This window comes from Chrysochloris asiatica, unplaced genomic scaffold (genome assembly GCF_000296735.1).
Source record: "Chrysochloris asiatica unplaced genomic scaffold, ChrAsi1.0 scaffold00002, whole genome shotgun sequence".
Taxonomy (NCBI): domain Eukaryota; kingdom Metazoa; phylum Chordata; class Mammalia; order Afrosoricida; family Chrysochloridae; genus Chrysochloris; species Chrysochloris asiatica.
Window position 1 is genome coordinate 32,087,193 of NW_006408520.1, and position 20,047 is coordinate 32,107,239.

At 36.4% G+C, this 20,047-nt stretch overlaps 1 protein-coding gene across 1 annotated transcript in view; it reads left to right on the forward strand.

Moving 5' to 3' along the window:
• The window catches only part of COL24A1 (collagen, type XXIV, alpha 1), a 562,513-nt gene that overhangs the window by 411,400 nt on the left and 131,066 nt on the right, over positions 1-20,047 (forward strand). Inside the window, exons 38-43 of the mRNA XM_006831073.1 lie at positions 684-737; positions 1,065-1,118; positions 2,083-2,139; positions 4,823-4,876; positions 11,966-12,019; positions 12,133-12,186. Coding sequence (XP_006831136.1) covers positions 684-737; positions 1,065-1,118; positions 2,083-2,139; positions 4,823-4,876; positions 11,966-12,019; positions 12,133-12,186 — 327 coding nt within the window. The remainder of the gene's footprint in view (positions 1-683; positions 738-1,064; positions 1,119-2,082; positions 2,140-4,822; positions 4,877-11,965; positions 12,020-12,132; positions 12,187-20,047) is intronic.

Here is a 20,047-nt window from a genome sequence, read left to right on the forward strand (position 1 = left end):
GATCATTGATGTGGAAACTTCTTGATAGTATGAAAAATAGGAAATTTTAGGAATATTATTTTTGTTTTTTCTTTTCGATTATCTGAGTCACCTTTTCTATAGGTTATGGACACTTATTCATTAGCCTTTAACTTCCATGATTTCCTCATTTGTAAAATATTGATAAGAGTAATCTTGGAGTGATAATTACCTATAATTATCACTGCTAACCATTTCTGTTAACAGCTTTAACCAGGACTCAAATCATATTCATAAAAGCATTTAAAGCTATTAATGAGTATGGAGTTTTTGTATAAAAAATCAACATTTACTCCCTAATAATCAGTTATACACATCTACCACAAACTTTGAAAGATACAAATGACTTTTTAAGAATTTTCCAAAAACAAAAAAGATTCCGACTCCTTAAAATATTTTTCTTAATATGATTAAGAATGTTCATATCAAAAGTACACCAAAGAGAGTTGTTTTTTGGTTTTTTTCTTTTTTGTTTTTATGAGACCTTTGTGATTTAGAAGAAAAGTAAGACAAAAGTTGAGTTTGTTTGTGTATTTGTTTTCCCATTTCAGATTAAGTAGAATTTCATATCATGAAAAAGCTAAAGGGAACAATTTAAATAATAGAAGTTTAAATTCAATAATTTAAACATCTGTTGTCTCACTAATATTTACTTTGTTTTATAGGGTCAGTTAGGACTGATGGGTCCCAAAGGAGAACCAGGAATTCCAGGATACAGGGTAAAAAATTCTAATTGGAAATATGAGAGTATTTTTGACTGAAAGCACTTATGTCAAAGATGTTATGCCACATAGGCAAATTAAGATGTCATTTCCCTGATCAAGCTTTCTAAATGTTTAGGCCTCATCCTCCTATAGTTAATTCCATCGAGTGGGCTCTAATGCATGGCAACCTATGTATAACAGAACAAAATGCACTGTTTCCCTATGAAGTATATCCTACTTTTCATTTCCAAATGCAATAGTTCAATAATAGTATGGGCAGTAGAGTTCGGTAGAGTGTGTACAAATGATAAGGAAATTTCTACTCACTTGTCCTTTTTATAGGGCCATCAGGGTCAACCGGGACTTTCTGGGTTGCCAGGACCTAAAGGAGAAAAGGTATGTGTGTATTTGTTGTTGTTGTTGTTGTTGTTGTTAAGTGCCATTGAGTCGATTCCGACCCATAACAACCCTGTATAGGGTTTCCAATGAGATGCTGGTGAGCTTGCAAACAGTTCAAACAGCTTTGCAGTCTGGTGCATTAACCCACAGTGCCACACTGCCTTTTAAATCCCTAAAGTAAAACCTTGAATTCATTAATTTTTTCTGAAAAAGGAATGAGTGGAAATATTCTCAAAGTAGAAAAGAATCATTTTTCAACTTGGGAGGAATTACAGAAAAAGGAAAAAATATGTGTATATTTGTATATACATATCAGGGTGCTAAAATTTTAATAAATAATCAAATCATCTCCACATTTGTTTTAAGATTAAGGTAAAATAACATATGTTAAAATGCTTTACAATCTGTTGTTGTTGTCCTGAAGTGCCATCCAGTCAACTCCGACCCACAGTGACCCTGTATAGGGTTTCTGAGGAGCAGCTGGTGAGCCTGAGCTGCCGACCTTGCAGTTCAAATTGACTTTTTGAAGTCTGGCACATTTTACCACAGCATCATACCAGGATGCCTTACAATCTGTAAAGCTCTGTAAAAGCAAAATTCATTGCTTGTTTATAGCACTTGTAAGGCTGTAGGTTAAATAACTAATTATACTACATTTATATGAAAATATTCTGATGACTTTGGAATAACAACAATAGTTCTCTGGATTTGCAAAATCATTGAAAACTTAATTATTTGAGGAAATTGCCAAGCTGTTTTTATATAATAAAAGTGGATTGGCACTTACAAGCAAGAGATATAAACTGTGTATAAAATGTCAAATGCTTAGTAAAAGTTTTCTGCTTAAAGAAGATAAAGCCCGATTACATATTTTCTAATATGTTAGGTAGTAATAGGCTGCATATTTTAAAAGGCTATTTAAGTAATTTGGTTGTGTTTTAAATCATTATTTTCATTTTAGGGTTACTCGGGAGAAGATAACACAGTCCTAGGACCTCCTGGGCCTCGAGGTGAACCAGTAGGTCTTTTTCTAAAAATTATTTTGATGATTCAAGATAAGATGCAATTATTATAATAGGTTCATAAAACTAATCTCATCTTTTCAAAGACTTTTATTTTCTTAGTTTTGTAACATGTTGATAGGGAAGCATGATTTGTAATCATAAAATCTAAATAATATGAAAGTTTTACATATAAAAAATCTAGCTCAAGATCCTTAACATATAATACATATATATTTAATACATGGATTTCCCAAGTCTAATTTAGAGCACTGAATGCATACTATAGACATTTTAAGACAGGTGTTACTTAAATCATAGAATTCAAATTTATTTCTAAAGTACTAAAAAATCTGATTGTATACTTTTTATAGAAGTTTACACATAATTACCAAGTGATTTCAAAACACTATAACAGATTATTAGACCAAGATACAGTCTTCTAATTAAGAATGTTAAGGACTAACTTTAAGCACAGTTTTTTTGAAAAGTAGTTGTTCTCATAACTCTGATGATCTGAATAACTAGCCCTGTGTTAAACCTGGATTAAACAACATCTAGTTAATGCATTGGACTGCAAGGTGGGTTTGAATTGCAAGGTCGGTGGTTCAAGCTCACAAGTTTTCCTTGGAAACTCTATACAGGGTTGCTATGAGTCAGTACCGAATCAAAGGCACTTAACAACAACAAAGGATATATGCAAACTAAATGTGTAAAATAAAATATTTACTTCTTTGAAATAAACTTAATTGGCTAAATTTTCTATTTTTTTACATAATTATTATGATATAGAATTTTTAAATCCTAAGGCAGAAGACTAGGAATATGTAGTGACTCTTGACAGTTTTGTTTTATCCTTTGGAAATAATTTTAGTTTAGAAATAAACAGGGTAAGAGTGTAGAATTTTCTGATTAATCAAACTATCTCATGTACCATTTTTCACAAATAATACACCCATGCAAATAGCATGTACATGCATAATAATGTGTGCAACACACATAAGAAACTAACATTAGAGGGTTATGCAGTTTGAAAAAAACGGACACTGCATGTTATTTGCTTAAAAAGATAGCAAGCCATCTCAACTTATCCATAAAAAAATAATATGGTAATGAGGTTCTTCAAATATGTTCCTCAAGCCTCCAAAAAAGAGAAAGAATATGAAAATAATGCAAAAGTGTAAATACAAATTGAAGAAACATTGGCAAGTGGAATATAGCAGTGGTTACTTTTCTCCAGATTCAGATATGCTGGGGTGAAAGAAAGTCACATGAAATACAAATATATTAAAAGTCTGGTAGCGTAGTGGTTACGAATCGGGCTGCGAACCTAAAGGTCAGCGGTTCGAAACTACCAGCCGCTCCGCGGGAGAAAGATGAGGCTTTCTGCTCCCGTAAAGATTTACAGCCTCGGAAATCCTTTACAGGGTCGCTATGAGTCAGAACCGACTCCATGGCATATAACCACCAACACCCACCATTATCAGAATTAGTTAAAATTCATCAATTCATGCTCAAGAACAAATTTTATGAAACTTTATCCACATCAAAATTAGTTTAAATTTATCAGTTCATGCTCTACAATAAGTTTTACTATTTTGCAACTAATTTCAATTTGAGTATCTCTTAAGACAGTAGTGGTGGTGGTGGTTATGTACCGTGGAGTTGGTTCTGACTCATAGTGACCCTGTACAGGGTTTCCGAGGCTGTAAATCTTTACTGGAGCAGAAAACCTCATCTTTCTTCCGCGGAACAGCTGGTAGTTTCGAACTGCTGAACTTGTGGTTCGCAGCCAATTCATAACCACTACACTACCACAGTAGGTCCTAGTAGACAATAGCACATGTTTTAAATGTAGTTTGTAGTTGATCATTTTAGCAGTTTATCATATCAAAATATTTTAAATTTAAAATGGTTGTTGTTGTTGTTGTTAAGGTTATTCAGTCGGTTCTGACTCATATAACTGAGACCCTGTATATGGCTGAAAATCTTTTCGAGAGCAGAAAGCTTTATCTTTCTCACACAAAGCAGCTGATAGACTCGAACTGCTGATCTTGTAGTCCACAGACCAGTGCTTATTCTACAAAGCCATCATGCTCCCTTAAAAGGGTTGGAAAAGTTAATAAGTAGGAATTTAGTAGATTACTTTCTATGTTGAGGAGTAAAATAATAAGTACAGTTTCTATTAGGTTAATTCATGCCTTGAGAATTCAAATTTTCATGGATTAAAGAATAAGCAATAGAATTTCTGGTGAGTGTTGGTAAAGGAAGATTAATTATTAAATACCTCTTAAAATATTTAAATATAAGTATATATAATTAATGTTGTTAATTAATTGGAAATACCTGTTTAAATTTTGTCCATCATTTTAACATGTGAAAATACATCTGAAAAATCATGTTTTTAAATTGAACTTCATATCTTCAATATTGTTCCTGGCAGAATTATTATGTAATTCTCTTTCTATAGTTCTGTGCTTTGTATATTTTAATGACATTCTTGGTGTTACTGAAATTCAGTCCTTAGAAATTATTTAGTAGAACTAAATATATTACTGTGCATTTGATTTATGTTGATTTATGCCATTTTTTCAATATTTTGGGATAAAGAATAACTCCAACTCATTTTTTATCATCTTCATTTATGCATATTTAGATCCAGTTGTAAAACAGATTTTTTGTTGTTTGTGGTCTCTGTAGGGTCCAGTAGGGGACAGAGGAGAAAGAGGAGTGCCTGGAACAGAAGGTTATAAGGTAACTGCTAGAAAGTTACATACCTTACTTGTAAATTAGAATAGGGTTCTCTGTGATTCTACTCAGTTTCAAATGAAAATGAGCTTAATCGAGATACTTATTGTTGTTAAGTACTGTTGAGTCAGTCCAACTCATAGCAACCCCTATGGACAACAGAACAAAACTGAGATATTTACCAACGTCTCCTTTTTTATTATCGTCTAAGAAGTCTAGCTCTTCGTACTGTATGTTCCTTCTTCCTGCAATCATCTTTCCTATCTCCTTCCACCGGTGCATTGTTGTTTCTTTCTTTCTCATAGTTTGGATCTCCGCTGAAAAGTAACTTCCTGAGAATCCTCCTCCAGCTGCCCTAGCTAAAATAAATATGCGAGCCATCACTTTATATCATATTACCAATTCCTTCCTGGCATTTAGTGCTATCTAAAATATCTTAATTACTTTCATATACTCATACTCATTTCTTTGTTTATTGACTGTCTTCCCCTACTTAAATGTAAGATCCATGAGAACAGGAATCTGTCTGTCTTTTTCATTATTATAACCCTAATGTCTAGAACACAAAGTTTCTGGTATATAGTAGGAATTCAATAAATAACTGTAAAACAGATAGATGAATGTCATTATGCTCTCAAGCCTTACGTCAATTTGTATCATCTTTTATTACTTAGAAGGATTTTATGAGGTCAGCTTGATCAGCCGAAATTATATTAGCCACTATGTCAGAATTTAGTGTGTCCATTTTTATGTGCTCATTGATGTTAAGAATGTTCTGTAATCCTGCCTTGTTTCTCTTCCCCTCCATTTACAACGTCAGTTGCTAAACAAAATGGTCATCTGCTAACTTGGTCCCTTATAGTTCCTATCTTATTTCTTTGCACAACATTCCCTACCATATTCTTCCTCATCTTCACTTACATGTATCTGTCCTTTCTTACATAACTGAGACTCCATTTTCCTTTGACCCACTCTTATATGACTAACAGTAATCCTACACCACTTGTCTGTTTGTCGTACTGTGGTAGCTTGTGAGTTGCTGTGATTCTGGAAGCTATGCCATGGGTATTTTAAATACCAGCAGAGTCACCCATGGTGGACAGGTTTCAGATGAGCTTCCAGACTAACACAGACTAGGAAGAAGGAGTGACAAACTACTTCCAAATATTTAGTCACTGAAAACCTTACGAATAGCAAGAAACACTCAGATACAGTGTCGGAAAATGAGCCCCTCAGGTTGGAAAGAGCTCAAATGCAACTGGGGAAGAGCTGCCTCCTCAAAGTAAAAGAGGAAGACCCCAGCAAGATGGATTGGCAAAGTGACAGCATCAGTGGGCTCAAGCGTGGCGACAATTGTGAGGTTGGCCCAGGACCAAGCAGTGTTTTGTTCTGTTGTACATAGGGTTGCTATGAGTGGCTACCGACTCAATGGCACCTAACAACAACAAATAATCCTACCCTCTTCTATGGTCCTGTATTACTTATTGTTTATATCATGATTTATAAGTACATTATACTGTCTTCTTTTGATAATTTACATGCTAATTATTTTAAGGTGCAGGTGCCTTTTTGCCCCAATTTGAATGTGACTTCTTTCTTTTTTATGCAATATTTAGTTCTGACCCATGTACATAATAGGTTTTAAAATAATGAACTGATGAGTTAATTGACCCAATACGCCCCTCTGTTGTTAAGTGCCTTGAGTCAGTTCTGACTCATACTGAACTTGTGTAGGGCTAGCGAGTTTAAACTGCTGAGCTTTTGGTTAGCAGTCCAGTGCTTATCCTACAGTGTCACACCTGGACTATATACACGCCTCTATCAAGGTAAAATTTCTGTGATTATGTCTGAAATGGGCACTTAAATAAACCAGCTTGTAGTTGATGATTAATAACCTGATTTTCTCAAGGCAAAGGAATCTGGAATACTTACTTCTACACCTTAAAGCTATCTTTGAAGAAAATGTTGACAGTATTTATGAATGTCTGTGAAATTTTTGTGATGACCATTTTATTCTTTTGTATTTTTAGAGCTTTTTAAAAACTGTTATATATGTTCTATATCTAATTTACATAACATTTGGATATGCTAGTATCTTGAATCCTATCCCATGGATTTATTTGAGATTGCCTTTTTGGGAGTTGAAAAGCCAATCCAACTGCTTCCAGCATAATTTGAAGAGCCTTTTGAACTTCCTTAGCCAGATATGTGCATGATTTCACATAGTCTCCGAAAATCAGGTTCTTGCAATATATTCTTTTGTCCTCTACCACCTACAAAATATTTTATAGCTTAATCAACGTAAACAAAACAAAACAAAAAAAAACTAGTTGCTATAGAGTCTATAGAACTGTGCTCCATAGGCTTTCCAGTGACTGTTTTTTCACAAGTAAATCATCAGGACTTACTTCTGGGGTACTTCTGGGAAGTCCCAAACCTCAAATCTTTTGATTTAGCAGTTATGAGTGTGTGCTAACCAGTTATGCCACCCAGAGAATCCTAGCTTAATCAGTATAGTTTCTGGAAAATATCTTCAATTACCAGAAGAAAAACTCTGCCTGCATTACTCTGCACAGTCAGATGTTCTTCTGAAAGTCTTCATCAGAAACTTCTCCTTAGTCTAATTATAGGACCTATTCCTCTCTCCTCATTCCACATATTCTCATGATGACATTTTCAGTTGTAAATATTTCACAAACCAGTTTTATCTACATCTTCTTTTCTGTCTGATATCATCCTATCTCTTTCGGTTGTTGTTGTTTTTGAGTTTCGTAAAATTGGTGCTGACTCATAGAGACCCTGTATTGGATTTCCAAGGAATGGCTGGTGAGTTTGAACCACTGACCTTGTGTTCCAGTGCTTTTCTTACAGTGCCACACCTTAGGTTTTAGCACTCGCTTTATCATTTATTGATGGATCTGCTCTAAATAGATTGTCTCTGAAAACCACGAGATTATTGCTTAAACATCTGAAAATCATGAAATATCCACAGTTCTGTGCCAAGTCTTCCCAAGCACAATTTTATCCAAGTATTTTTTTTTAAATCCTTGCTTTTCTATATGTACACATATTGTACAAAATAAGTAAAATTTTGCTGATTATAATTTTTAACTGATTACAGCATTATACCAAAAGGGAGTTGCTAGTAATTCAAGATGGATTCAGAATAGGTTGTAGAACAAGGGGTTTCATTGCTGATCACAGATAAATCATGGATGAAAGCAGGGAATACTAGAAAGATATTTACCTATGTATTGTTGACTATGCAAAGGCATTCAACCATATGGATCATAACAAATTATGGATACCATTATGAAGAATGGAAATTCTAAAACATTCAATTGTGCTTATGCAGAACCTTTCCATAGACCAATATGCAGTTGTTCAAACAGAACAAAGGGTACATTGTGATTTAAAATCAGAAAAGGTGTGTGTTAAGGTTATAGCCCCCCTCACCATACTTATTCAGTCTGTATGTTGATCAAATAACTTGAAAAGATGGACTATCTGAAGAAGAACATGACATTAAGGTTTTAGGATTGGAGGAAGGTTCATTAACAACCTGCAATATGCAAATGATCCAACATTGTTTGCTGAAAGCTAAGAGGACTGGAAGCACTTACTGATGAAGATCAAAGACTGCAGACTTCAGTACGGCAGATTACACGTCAATATAAAGAAAACAAAAGTCTAGACAACTGAACCAATAAGCAATATTATAATAAACAGAGAAAATACTGAAGTTGTCAAGCATTTCATTTTACTTAGATTCATAATCAATGCCACAATCAAGCAGCAGTGAAGAAGTCAAATGATGCATTGCATTGGGTAAACCTGTTGCAAAATACTTTTGTGTGTGTGTGTGTGTACTTTTTGTTGTGAATTGAATGAAGGTTTACAGAACAGATCATCAGTTTGACATCCAACAATTCAAATACATTTTATGGGATTGCATTGCTTTCTCCTCAATGTAGCATCATGGATCCCACTTCCTCCCTGTGCTTCCTGTTTCCATTCCTCCTTCTTTCCTAAACCTTCTGAACATTGTTCTTGGATAAATGGGCCCTTTTCATTTCAAATGGCTGATTATCCCAAGGTGTGCATACCTCACTAGTGTTGTTATTCCCCTTATAGACCTATTGTTTGGCTGAAAATTGAGCCACAGGGGTGAGTTCCATTCCAGCCTTGAAGGGTGACTGAGGACCATAGCTTCAGGGGTTCCACCAGTCTCTATCTAATTCCTGAGCCTGGCTTCTATTATAATTTTGAGTTTGTTCCATATTTTTCTATTCAGGACTTTCTAATGTGGTCCCTTTCAGACTATTTGATACTGGTATACAGGCACCATGTAGTTCTTCTGTTTTCAGGATCATGAGATCCATTAGTCCATTGGACTAATTGTCTCCATGTGTCTTTTGATTTTCATCATTCTTTTTCCCTCTGGACAAGGAGAGAACAATAGTTGCACTTAGATGACCACTCACAAGCTTTCAAGACCCCAGTTGCTACTCATCAAAGTAAGATGGAGAACATTGTCTTTTTGTATTTTGTTATGCCGGTAGACCATGATGTCCCCAAAGACTATGGTCCTGAAGCCGTAGGCCCAACAACTCATGCCCTCACAGTGCTTGTTATATCTACAAAGTTTTCATAACTTTGCCCCTTGTATGTTCTACCACATTCATGGATGTACTTGCAGTAAAGGTAAATACCTATGTACAAATATCCTCTGTCAAACCCAGATGTATGTGTGGGTATGCTCCCATTCCCTTCCCACACAGTTTCATCCTGTCTATTCATGCATCTGCTGGTAGATCATCATTATTGCAGGATCATGCATATAACAGCATTCACTTCAGTTTCTTTAATTCTAGCACTCCCCTCAGTGTCTTATGCCACCTCCATCTCTCTTCACCTTCCACATGGGGTAAACATCAAAAAAATGTTTCTTTTACTGTGAAACCTTTACTTGACTCTTTATGATAGTGTTCTCATACAATATTTGACCTTTTGTAATTGACTAATTTCACTCAGCATAATGTCCTCCGGGTGCGTTCTCTTCAAAGTGTTAAAAAAAAGCAAATATGTCACTCTGAGGACTTAGAAACGACTGACCCAAGCCAAGTTATTTTCAGTTGCCTCATATTCATGCAGAAGCTGGACAGTTAATAAAAAAGACTGAAGAAGAACCAATGCCTTTGAATTATGGTGTTAGCAAAGAATATTGAAAAGACCATGGATTGCCAGAAGAGTGAACAAATCTATCTTGAAAGAAGTATAACCAGAATGCTTCTTAGAAGCAAAGATGGCCAGACATTTTTTTAAAACGCTTTTATTGTGCACTGAATGATAGTTTATATGAGAGAACATCAGTTTTGCACTCATCCTGTCATATTTCATATCAATGCAATGATTGCAATCCACTCCATGCATTACCATTCAACAGTATTTGCTTCTTTTCCCTCTGGGTTTTTTGTTGTTGTTGTTTATAAAGATGGGAAGACTTTGTCTCACATACTTTGGATATGTTATCAAGAGGGACCAGTCCCTGGAGAAGGGCATGATCCTTGGTAAGGTAGATTTGGTGAAAAAGAGGAAGACCCTCAATGAGATGGACAAGCACAGTGACTGCAACAATGGACTCAAACACAGGAGCAGATCCTGTAAGGATGGCGCAGTCTGGGCAGTTATTCGTTCTGTTGTACATAGGGTCACTTTGAGTTGGAACTGTCTCCAGAGCACCTAACAACATTAGGAAGTCGAAACTTAGTATAAACATTTGCCTCACAGAATGCAAACAAAGACGTCTCACTGATCTTTCTGTGAGAATAAATATTGCTAGCCTAAGTATGCAACCCCTTCTTCTACTAATCCAGAAAAAGATGAGTTTGATAAATCACTTTCCTAAGGCATTCTTTGTGTAACATTCAAAGAGTAGAAAGAAAGGAATCTGAGGTGAAGAGGACAGTAGGGAAGGGGATAAAAGAGATTACTTGTGGAATTCTTCCTGTGTAACTTTCACCTGACATGCCCATGGGTTGTTGGTAGTTTCTGTTTACACAGTTGAAAAGGGAAATGTGGTAGGTCAACATTCCTTAGTAGAATTAGGATGATGACAGATTGCTGCAGGTCAGAGTCATTTGATGTTTCTTGGCATTATATGCAGTAACTTTTCCAGTCTTCAGTGCAATAAATCTACTATCCAAAGGCTATGAATTTAGTTTGTAAAAACGAAGACCATAGTGCACTCCTACAGTATGAATAGTTTGAAAAAAAGAAATTTGCACTCAACCTCTTTATTACTTTGTTTATTGACTATATTAGTGTCCTGAAGCTACCATAACAGATTAAACTGGGTGGCTTAAAACATCAGAAATGTATCCTATCACAATTCTGGAGTCACAGGCCTGAAATAAGATGTTGGCAGAGCCACAATCCCTCTGAATGCTGTAAAAAACAATCTTTTCTTCTCATGGGTGTTGATATCCTTTATGTCTACAAACTCCAATCTCTGTGTCTGTCTATATGTGACCTTCTATGACTACCAGCCGCTCCGCGGGAGAAAGATGAGGCTTTCTACTCCCGTAAAGATTTACACCCTCGGAAACCCTGTATAGGGTCGCTATGGGTCGGAACCGACTCGATGGCACTTAACAACAACAACAATGTCATCTGTACCTGTCTCCTGCAGTATGTCTTTTATAAGGGACACTTGTCATTGTGTTTAAGCCTACCTGGATAATCCAATATGATCTCATTTTGAAAACTTTTGCATCGTTTTATCTACAAAAACATTATATCTAAAAAACCCTTTTTCCAAGTAAGGCACATTCATATATTCTGAAGATTAAGAGTTGGAGTGCCCCTCAACACACTACATTAATTCACTTACATGAGAAAACAAACCTTTGCTGTCTCTCAGTCATCATTGTGTCCAGTAGCTACTATAATCTATCATATTTCTAAGAAAGAATCAGAATTTCTACGATACTGTAAATCAAATAATACAACACAATGCTACCATTTTAAGTGATACTATCCTATCCTTTCAGTCACATGTCTTTACTATAATAATATAATCGTTTCTATTCCTAGGGTCATGTTGGTGTACCAGGACCAAGAGGTGCCACTGGACAACAAGGGCCCCCAGTAAGTTTTGAATTCTTTGTAATGCTGGCATTTAAAGAAAAAAAATAGTTGACATTAATGTAATTACATGGTCCCTGCTTCACATGTGATTTCTGTTTTGGTTCCTTTTAAAGGGCGAGCCAGGTGAACAGGGTGAACAAGGACTAAAAGGAGAGAGAGGACCTGAAGTAAGTTGAAATTATTTAAGACAAATTGACATTGATTACATTTGAGAAAGCAGGAACATAGGAATTTATTTACTGTAATAAAATGATAATTCACGTCTCTCTCCAGAGCTACAGGCATATAAATGGACTGTTTGTCAATAACTGCTAAAACATGATTATTGATTGATTAGATGTTTTGATTGTCATCCATATTTCCCTTTACTGGAAGGCTACTGTTCACGCTGGCATTATGACAATTGCGTAAGGTTATTTGAAAGAGAAATACCAGTGAGCCTGAAATCCAGTAATGCAAAGTAAAAAGCATATCGATCAAACTGTTTATGTGTTTTAGTAAGGTAGGGATGAAACTAGTAGTTCAACTATATGACGCAGACTCACAATTGATGTAAGAGACTTTATTTCATAAGATAAATTAATAATTTGGCATCAAGCAAGCCAAAAGTCTATTGATTTACTGAATTTTGTCTTCTCTTTCTCTGTATATTAACTGATACTACCTCAACATAACAAAGCTAAATTGATTTTGTCATTTGCGCCATCAGTTCACTGCTGGCCTGCTTTCATGGCATTCTGGCTTCAAGTACTAGTGATTTTAATTCCTAAGAAAATGTCAGTATTATAATAATGTCAAAAATTGATAAAAATTAATTTATCTGGAATAATGTTTCTTCTGATTTTTAAGTAGGTTTACCCCTACATAAATGAGAGATGCATCTTCCAACACTATATCAGATAATGTTCCACTTCTATTCCACTGAAACTCAAAAGATTTTCAGTGACTAATGTTTCAGAAGTGGTCAGACCCTCCTTCTTCCTAGTCTTTCTTATTCTGGAAGCTCCCCTAAAACCTGTCCATCATTGGATGACTCTGCTGGTATTTAAAATACATCGGTATTTTAACATACAAAAAGGACCACAGTACACAAACTACAGATGAGGAGTAACTCTTGAATGAAAGCAGAGAACACCAGAAAGATGTTTACTTCTGCTTTATTGACTATGCACAGTCAAAGGCATTTGACTGTGTAGACCATAAAAACTAAAGATAACATTGTAATGAACGGAAATTTCAGAACACTTAATTATCTTCATGAGGAAACCGTACATAGACCAAGAGGCAGTTCTTAGAAGAGAGTAAGGGGATACTGAATGGTTTTAATTTAGGAAAGGTCTGTACCAGGGTTGTATCCTTTCACCATACTTATTCAGTGTTTATGCTGAGTAAATAATCTGAGAAACTAGATAATATGAAAAACATAGCATTAAGATTAGAGGAAGACTCATTAACAACCTGTCATATGCAGATGATACAACCTTGCTTGCTGGAAGTGAATAGGATTGGAAATACTTACTGATGATGATCAAAGACTACAGCCTTCAGCATGGAATGCACCTCAATGCAGAGACATGAAAATCCTCACAAGCAGACCAATAGATAACATTATGATGGGGAAAAGATTGACATTGTCAAAGATTTCATTTTATTTGGATCCACAATTAACATTCATGGAAGCAGAAATCAAGAAATCAAACAACATGTTGCCTTTGGCAACTATGCTGCAAAAGATCTCTTTACAGTGTTCAAAAGCAAAGATGTCACTCTGAGGACTACAATGCCCCCAACATAAGTCATGGCATTTTCAATCACCTCAGACTCATGTGGAAGTTGGGTAATGAATCAGTTAAACTGGATAAGAATCAATGTGTTTGAATTATGGTGTTGGAGAAGAATATTAGAAGTACCATGGATGACAAAAGGAACAAATCTGTTTTGGAAGAAGTACAGTTGTATTCCTCCTTTAACTCTAGTACTTTGGACCTGATAACAGGAAGAACCAGTCCCTAGAGAAGGACATCATGTTTGGTAAAGTGTAGGGTCAACGAAAAAGAGGAAGACCTCACCACCACCACCCCCAGGAACAGTGGCTGCAACAGTGGACTCAAATGTAACAATTATGAAGGTGGCACAGGACCAAGCCAGTGTTTCTGTTACTCATATGGTTGTTATTATTCGAAACCAACTCAATGGCACTTAATAACAACCTATATGAGAAATTTCAAAAAGTGTGTGGCATGTTGGAATTAAAAGATCATGGAATTTTTCAATAAACTTTTTGAAGCCCCTTTGTATTTACAACTTGCAGGAAGGAGTAAGTGATAAAATGGGTTGGAGTCATTTGCATTAAATAGGTGCTCACCCAATAGAAGGAATTCTGACTGGTCTAGGTGTCTATTCAGTAACTCCTTGTCAGAGTCCTTAATGGAGAAGAATAAATAAATAAATAGTAGCTTGTTGAGGGCAAGCCTGAACAAGAAAAACTGAACAGAAAAGAAGGCAGTTTTCTAATTACAATTTTTAAATACTAAAATTGGGAAAAGTCATGGAAAACTCTGGAAGCCTAGATCATTGCTTCTGCTTTCATGTTAGTTCCAAGTATATATTTAAGTGCCTAAGAATGCAAACACTCTCTCAAGGCTTGAACCTAAAATTTCTAATCTTTTATAATGAGTACTTTCATGTTTAGATTGTTTTCTTTTTACTTTCTGACATAATCACAGGATAAAGAAAATAAACTTCTTGATGTTTATCAATACCTGTTAAAATTATATAAATTAAAACAAAATATTTTTGCTATACAACTTCTTCTTTAGCCTACATGATAAGTTGACTTGGGTAATTAAGGTAAAAGGTAGTAAAGAACCAACGTTTGAATTCTACATAGTCCAGAACTAGTTCTCCTCTACTTTGGGTAATGTTGACACACACACACACACACACAAAAACTGCAATCAAGTTGATTGCAACTCCCATTAGAGTCTATGACAGTGTAGAGTTCCCCAGTAAGGTTTCCAAGGCTGTAAATCTTCAGAAGCAGATTACCATATTTTGTCCCATGGAGTAACTGATGGGTTAGATCTGATGACCTTTTAGTTAGCAACTGAGTGCCTTAACTGCTGAGCCACCAGGAATCCTAACATATAACCAAGGGTACTTTAAAATAGCATGGAAAGAAACAGAGAAAGAAAATGAATGAATAAAAGAGTGACTATGTGTACAGATCCACCACTCATGTGTTAGTTTGTCATACTATGGTGGCTTGTGAGTTGCTGTGATTCTGGAAGCTATGCCACAAGTATTTTAAATACCAACAGGGTCACCCACGGTGGACAGATTTCAGATGAGCTTCCAGATGAACAGACACTAGGAAGAATGAGAGACGAACTACTTCCACATATTTAGTTATTGAAAACCTTATGAATAGCAGAGAAACACTGTCAGATAAAGTGCCAGAAAATGAGCCCCTCAGGTTGGAAGGCACTCCAAATGCGACTGCGGAAGAGCTGCCTTCCTCAAAGTAGAGTTGATTGTGATGAAGCAAATGGAGTAAAGCCCATGGGAGAAAACCCCCGGGACCTTCATTTGCTGATGAGATACAACTCAAAATGAAAACAAACAGCTGAAAACATGTATCAATAATCAGCGCATGGAATGTGCAAAGTATGAATCTAGGAAAATTGGAAATTGTCAAAATAAATGGAGCGCATAAATCAATATCTTAGGAATTAGTAAGCTGAAATGTACTGGTATTGGACATTTTGAATCTGACAACCACAGAAATGACAAATTGAAGAGGAATAGTGTTGCATTCATCATCAAAAACAACATATCAAGATCAGTCATGAGATACAATGCTGTCTGTGATAGGATAATATCCATGCACCTACAGGGAAGACCAGTTAATGCCACTATTATTCAAATTTACGCACCAACCACTAAAACCAGTGAGGATGATATAGAAGAATTCTATCAACTTCTTCAATCTGAAATTGATCAAATATGCAATCAAGATGTATTGATCATTAGTGGCGATTGGAATGCAAAGGTTGGGAGCAAAGAGTAATTGGAAAGTATGGCCTTGGTGATAGAAATGATGCTAGAGATCACATGATAGAATTCTGCAAAACCAATGATTTGTCTATTTCAAATACCTACTTTAGACAGCATAAGAGATGATTATACACATGGACCTCACCAGATGGAATACACAGAAATCAAACTGACTACATCTGTGGAAAGAGATGGTGGAAAAGCTCTGTATCATCAGCCAAAACAAAGCCAGGGGCAGATTTTGGAACAGATCATCAATTGCTCTTATGCAAATTCAGACTGAAGCTGAAGAAAATGAAAACAAGTCCATGAGAGCTAAAATATGAACTTGAATATATCCCACCTGAATTTAGAATCATCTGAAGAACAGATGACATCAAGAACACCATACAGGAAGAAAGCTAAAAGTCAATAAGAAGAGAGAAAGAAGGAAAAGATTAAAATGGATGTCAGAAGAGACACTGAAACTTGCTTTCCAGTGTAGAGATGCTAAAAAGCAAATGGAAGAAATGAGGAGGTACAAGAGCTGAACAGAAAATTTCAAAGGTCATCTTGAGAAGAAAAAGTCAAATACTGCAATGAAATGTGCAAAAATCTGGAGTTAGAAAACCAAAAGGGAAGAACACGCTAAGCATTTATCAAGCTAGGGGAACTGAAGGAAAAAATTCAAGTCTCGTCTTTTGTTATTGAAGGATTCTCTGGGCATATTATTGAATGATGAAGAAAGCATCAAGAGAAGATGGAAGGAATACACAGAGTCACTGTATCAAAAGGAAATGGTTGATGTTCAACTGTTTCAAGAAGTAGCATATGATCAAGAGTAAATGATACTGAAGGAAGAAGTCCAAGGTGCACTGAAGGAATTGGCAAAGACCAAGGCACCAGGAATTGATGCAATAAAAATTGAAATTTTTCAAGAAAATAAAGCAGCATTGGAGGCACTCACTCATCTATGCCATGAAATTTGGAAGACAACTATCTGGTCAACTGATTGGAAGAGATCCATATTTGTGCCTTTTCCAAAGAGAGGTGACCCAGCAGAATGCAAAAATCATCAGACAATATCTTTGATATCCCATGCAAGTGACGTTTTACTAAAGGCAGTACAAAAATGGATGCAAGCATCCATTGACCGATAACTTCCAGAGGCTCAAACCAGATTCATAAGAGGACATGGAACAAGAAATATCATTGCTGATGTCCAATGGATCTTAGCTGAAAACAGAGAATACCAGAAAGATGTTTTACCTGTGCTTTATTGACTATGAAAGGCCTTCAGTTTCATGGATCATGACAAGCTATGGACAACATTGCAAAGTATGAGTATTCCAGAACACTTAATTGTGCTCATGAGGAATCTGTACCTGGACCAAAAAGCGGTTGTTCAAATAGAACATGGGAACACTGAATGGTTTAAAATTAAGAAAAGCTTGCAATAGGGACATATTCTTTCACCATACTTATTCAATCTGTATGCTGAGCAAATAATGCAAGAAGCTGGGTTATATGAAGAAAAATGTGGCACCAGGATTGGAGGACAACTCTTTAACAGCCTACAATATGCAAATGATACAACCTTACTTGCTGAAAGTGAAGAGGACTTAAAATACTTACTGATGAAAATCAAAGACCACAGCCTTCAGTATGGATTGCATCTCAGTGTAAAGAAAACAAAAATCCTCACCACTGAACCAACAAACAACATTCCTATCAACAGAGAAAAGATTGAAGTTGTCAAGGACTTCATTTTTCTTGGATCAACTATCAACACTCATGGAAGCAGCAGTCAAGAAATCAAATGATGTATTGCTTTAGGCAAATCTTCTGCATAAGACCTTTTTAAAGTGTTGAAGAGCAAAGATGTCAGCTTGAGAAGTAAGGTGTGTCTGACCCAAGCCATGGTGTTTTCTGTAGCCTCATATGCATGTGAAAGCTGGACAGTGAATAAGGAAGACCATAGAAGAATTGATGCTTTTGAGTTACGGTGTTGGAGGAGAATATTGAAAGTACCATTGACTACCAAAATAACCAATAGATCTGTGTTGGAAAAGTGCAGCCAGAGTGCTCCTTGGAGGCCAGGATGGCCAAACTTTGTTTCTTATACTTCGGACATATTGTCAGGAGGGACCAGTCGCTGGAGAAAGTTACCATGTTTGGTAAAGTGGAGGGTCAGAGAAAAAGAGGAAGACCCCAAGCGAGATGGATTGGCAAAGTGGCAGCATTAATGGGCTCAAGCATGGCAACAATTTAGAGGTTGGCCCAGGACCAGGCAGTGTTTCGTTCTGTTATGCATAGGATTGCTATGAGTCAGTACCGACTTGATGGCACCTAACAACAATGTGTACAAATCAGTGTCTCAGTAGATGTATAAGCACATTCACTCTTAATAAGTGATTTCTTGTGTTTTCATTTACTATCATATTTTTATATTGATAATTAAATAGCAGTGCCTAGGAGTCTTGGTGTGGTGCTGTGGGTTAATGCGTCAGACTGCAAAGCCATTTGAACTGCAAGGTCGACAGTTCAAGCTCACCAGCTGCTCTTTGGAAGCCCTATATATAGGGTCGCTGTGGGTTGGAACCAACTCCTTGGCACTTAACAACAACCAGAACATCTCCTTTTTTGGCAATTTCCTTGATTCATTATTCCCCTTAGAGACTGAATTAGAAATGAGTTTCATCGGAATTCTATATTAGATTCCTGGGGCTACCATTCGTAATAAAATACACAGAGTTGGTGGCTTTAAAAAACTGAAATTTATTTTCTCACAGTTCTGGAAGTTTGAAGTCTAAATCAGAGTCTCAGTATTGTCAGTTTCTTCTGGAGGCTTTAAAAGAAGAACTGTTCCATGCTTTTCTCCTAATTTCTGATGACTGACAGCAATTCTTGGCATTCCTTTACTACCCTCATCATCGCATGGTATCTGTCTTCCCTTTTTTCTTTTTCTGTCTCTCACGTTGTTCTTCTTTTGTGAGACACCATTCAAAAATAATTAGGATCATGACCTGCTCTATTTTGGTGTGGCAACTGAAAGCAAAAGAAAAAACCTCTTTCCAAACAAGGTGACATTCACAGGCACAGGATTAGAACTTTAACGTATCTTGTGGGGTACACAAGTCTATTTATAACAACTTTATCATTGAACTTTGCTAGGTGGTTTGCATGTCATTGAGGGAAAAAATCTTGAAGTCTGTTTTCTGACACCCTTTTTCTTACAGGTTTTGGTTTAAATCTATTTGATGTCACTGAGGGGGGACGTAAATATTTGAGTTATTATATCATTGTTGTTAAGTGCCATTGTGTTGATTCCATTTCATTTTGACCCTGTGCACAACAGGAGGCACTACCCAGTCCTGTGTCATCCTCAGAACAGTTGTTAAGTTTCAGCCCAGTGTTGTGGCCATCGTGTTAAACTATCATGCTGGGAGCCTTCCTCTTTTCTTTGACCCCCCACTTTACTTCTATTATACTATTACTTCAGCAAAAGTAATCATTTTCCCTTCCCCCAACCAAATTGAGATTTGTACTAAATGTGTGTAATGTAAATGTGATTCTATCAGCTATGGTTGGCACCCACTTGTTGTTAAGGGTCATCAAGTCGGTTCTTGCTCATAGCGACACTGTATAGGGTTTCCAAGACTGAATCCTCCCAGGAGCAGAAAGCCTTACCTTTCTCCCACAGAGTGGCTGGCAAACTCAAACCATGGACCTTGTGGTTTTCTGTCCAGTGCTTATCTTGTGGAGCCACAGCACTTCCATTGTTTCCCCATTCCCCTATGTAAAATGCATACGTTACCCAAAACCCTATGTGGAGTCCTGGTGTGGCACTGTGGGCTAATGTGCTGGACTGAAAAATTGGTTTTATCTGCAAGGTCGGCTGTTCAAGCTCACCAGTTGCTCCTCGGAAACCCTATACTATGGGTCACTATGGGTCGGAACCGACTCAATGGCACCTAACAACAACAACAGTAT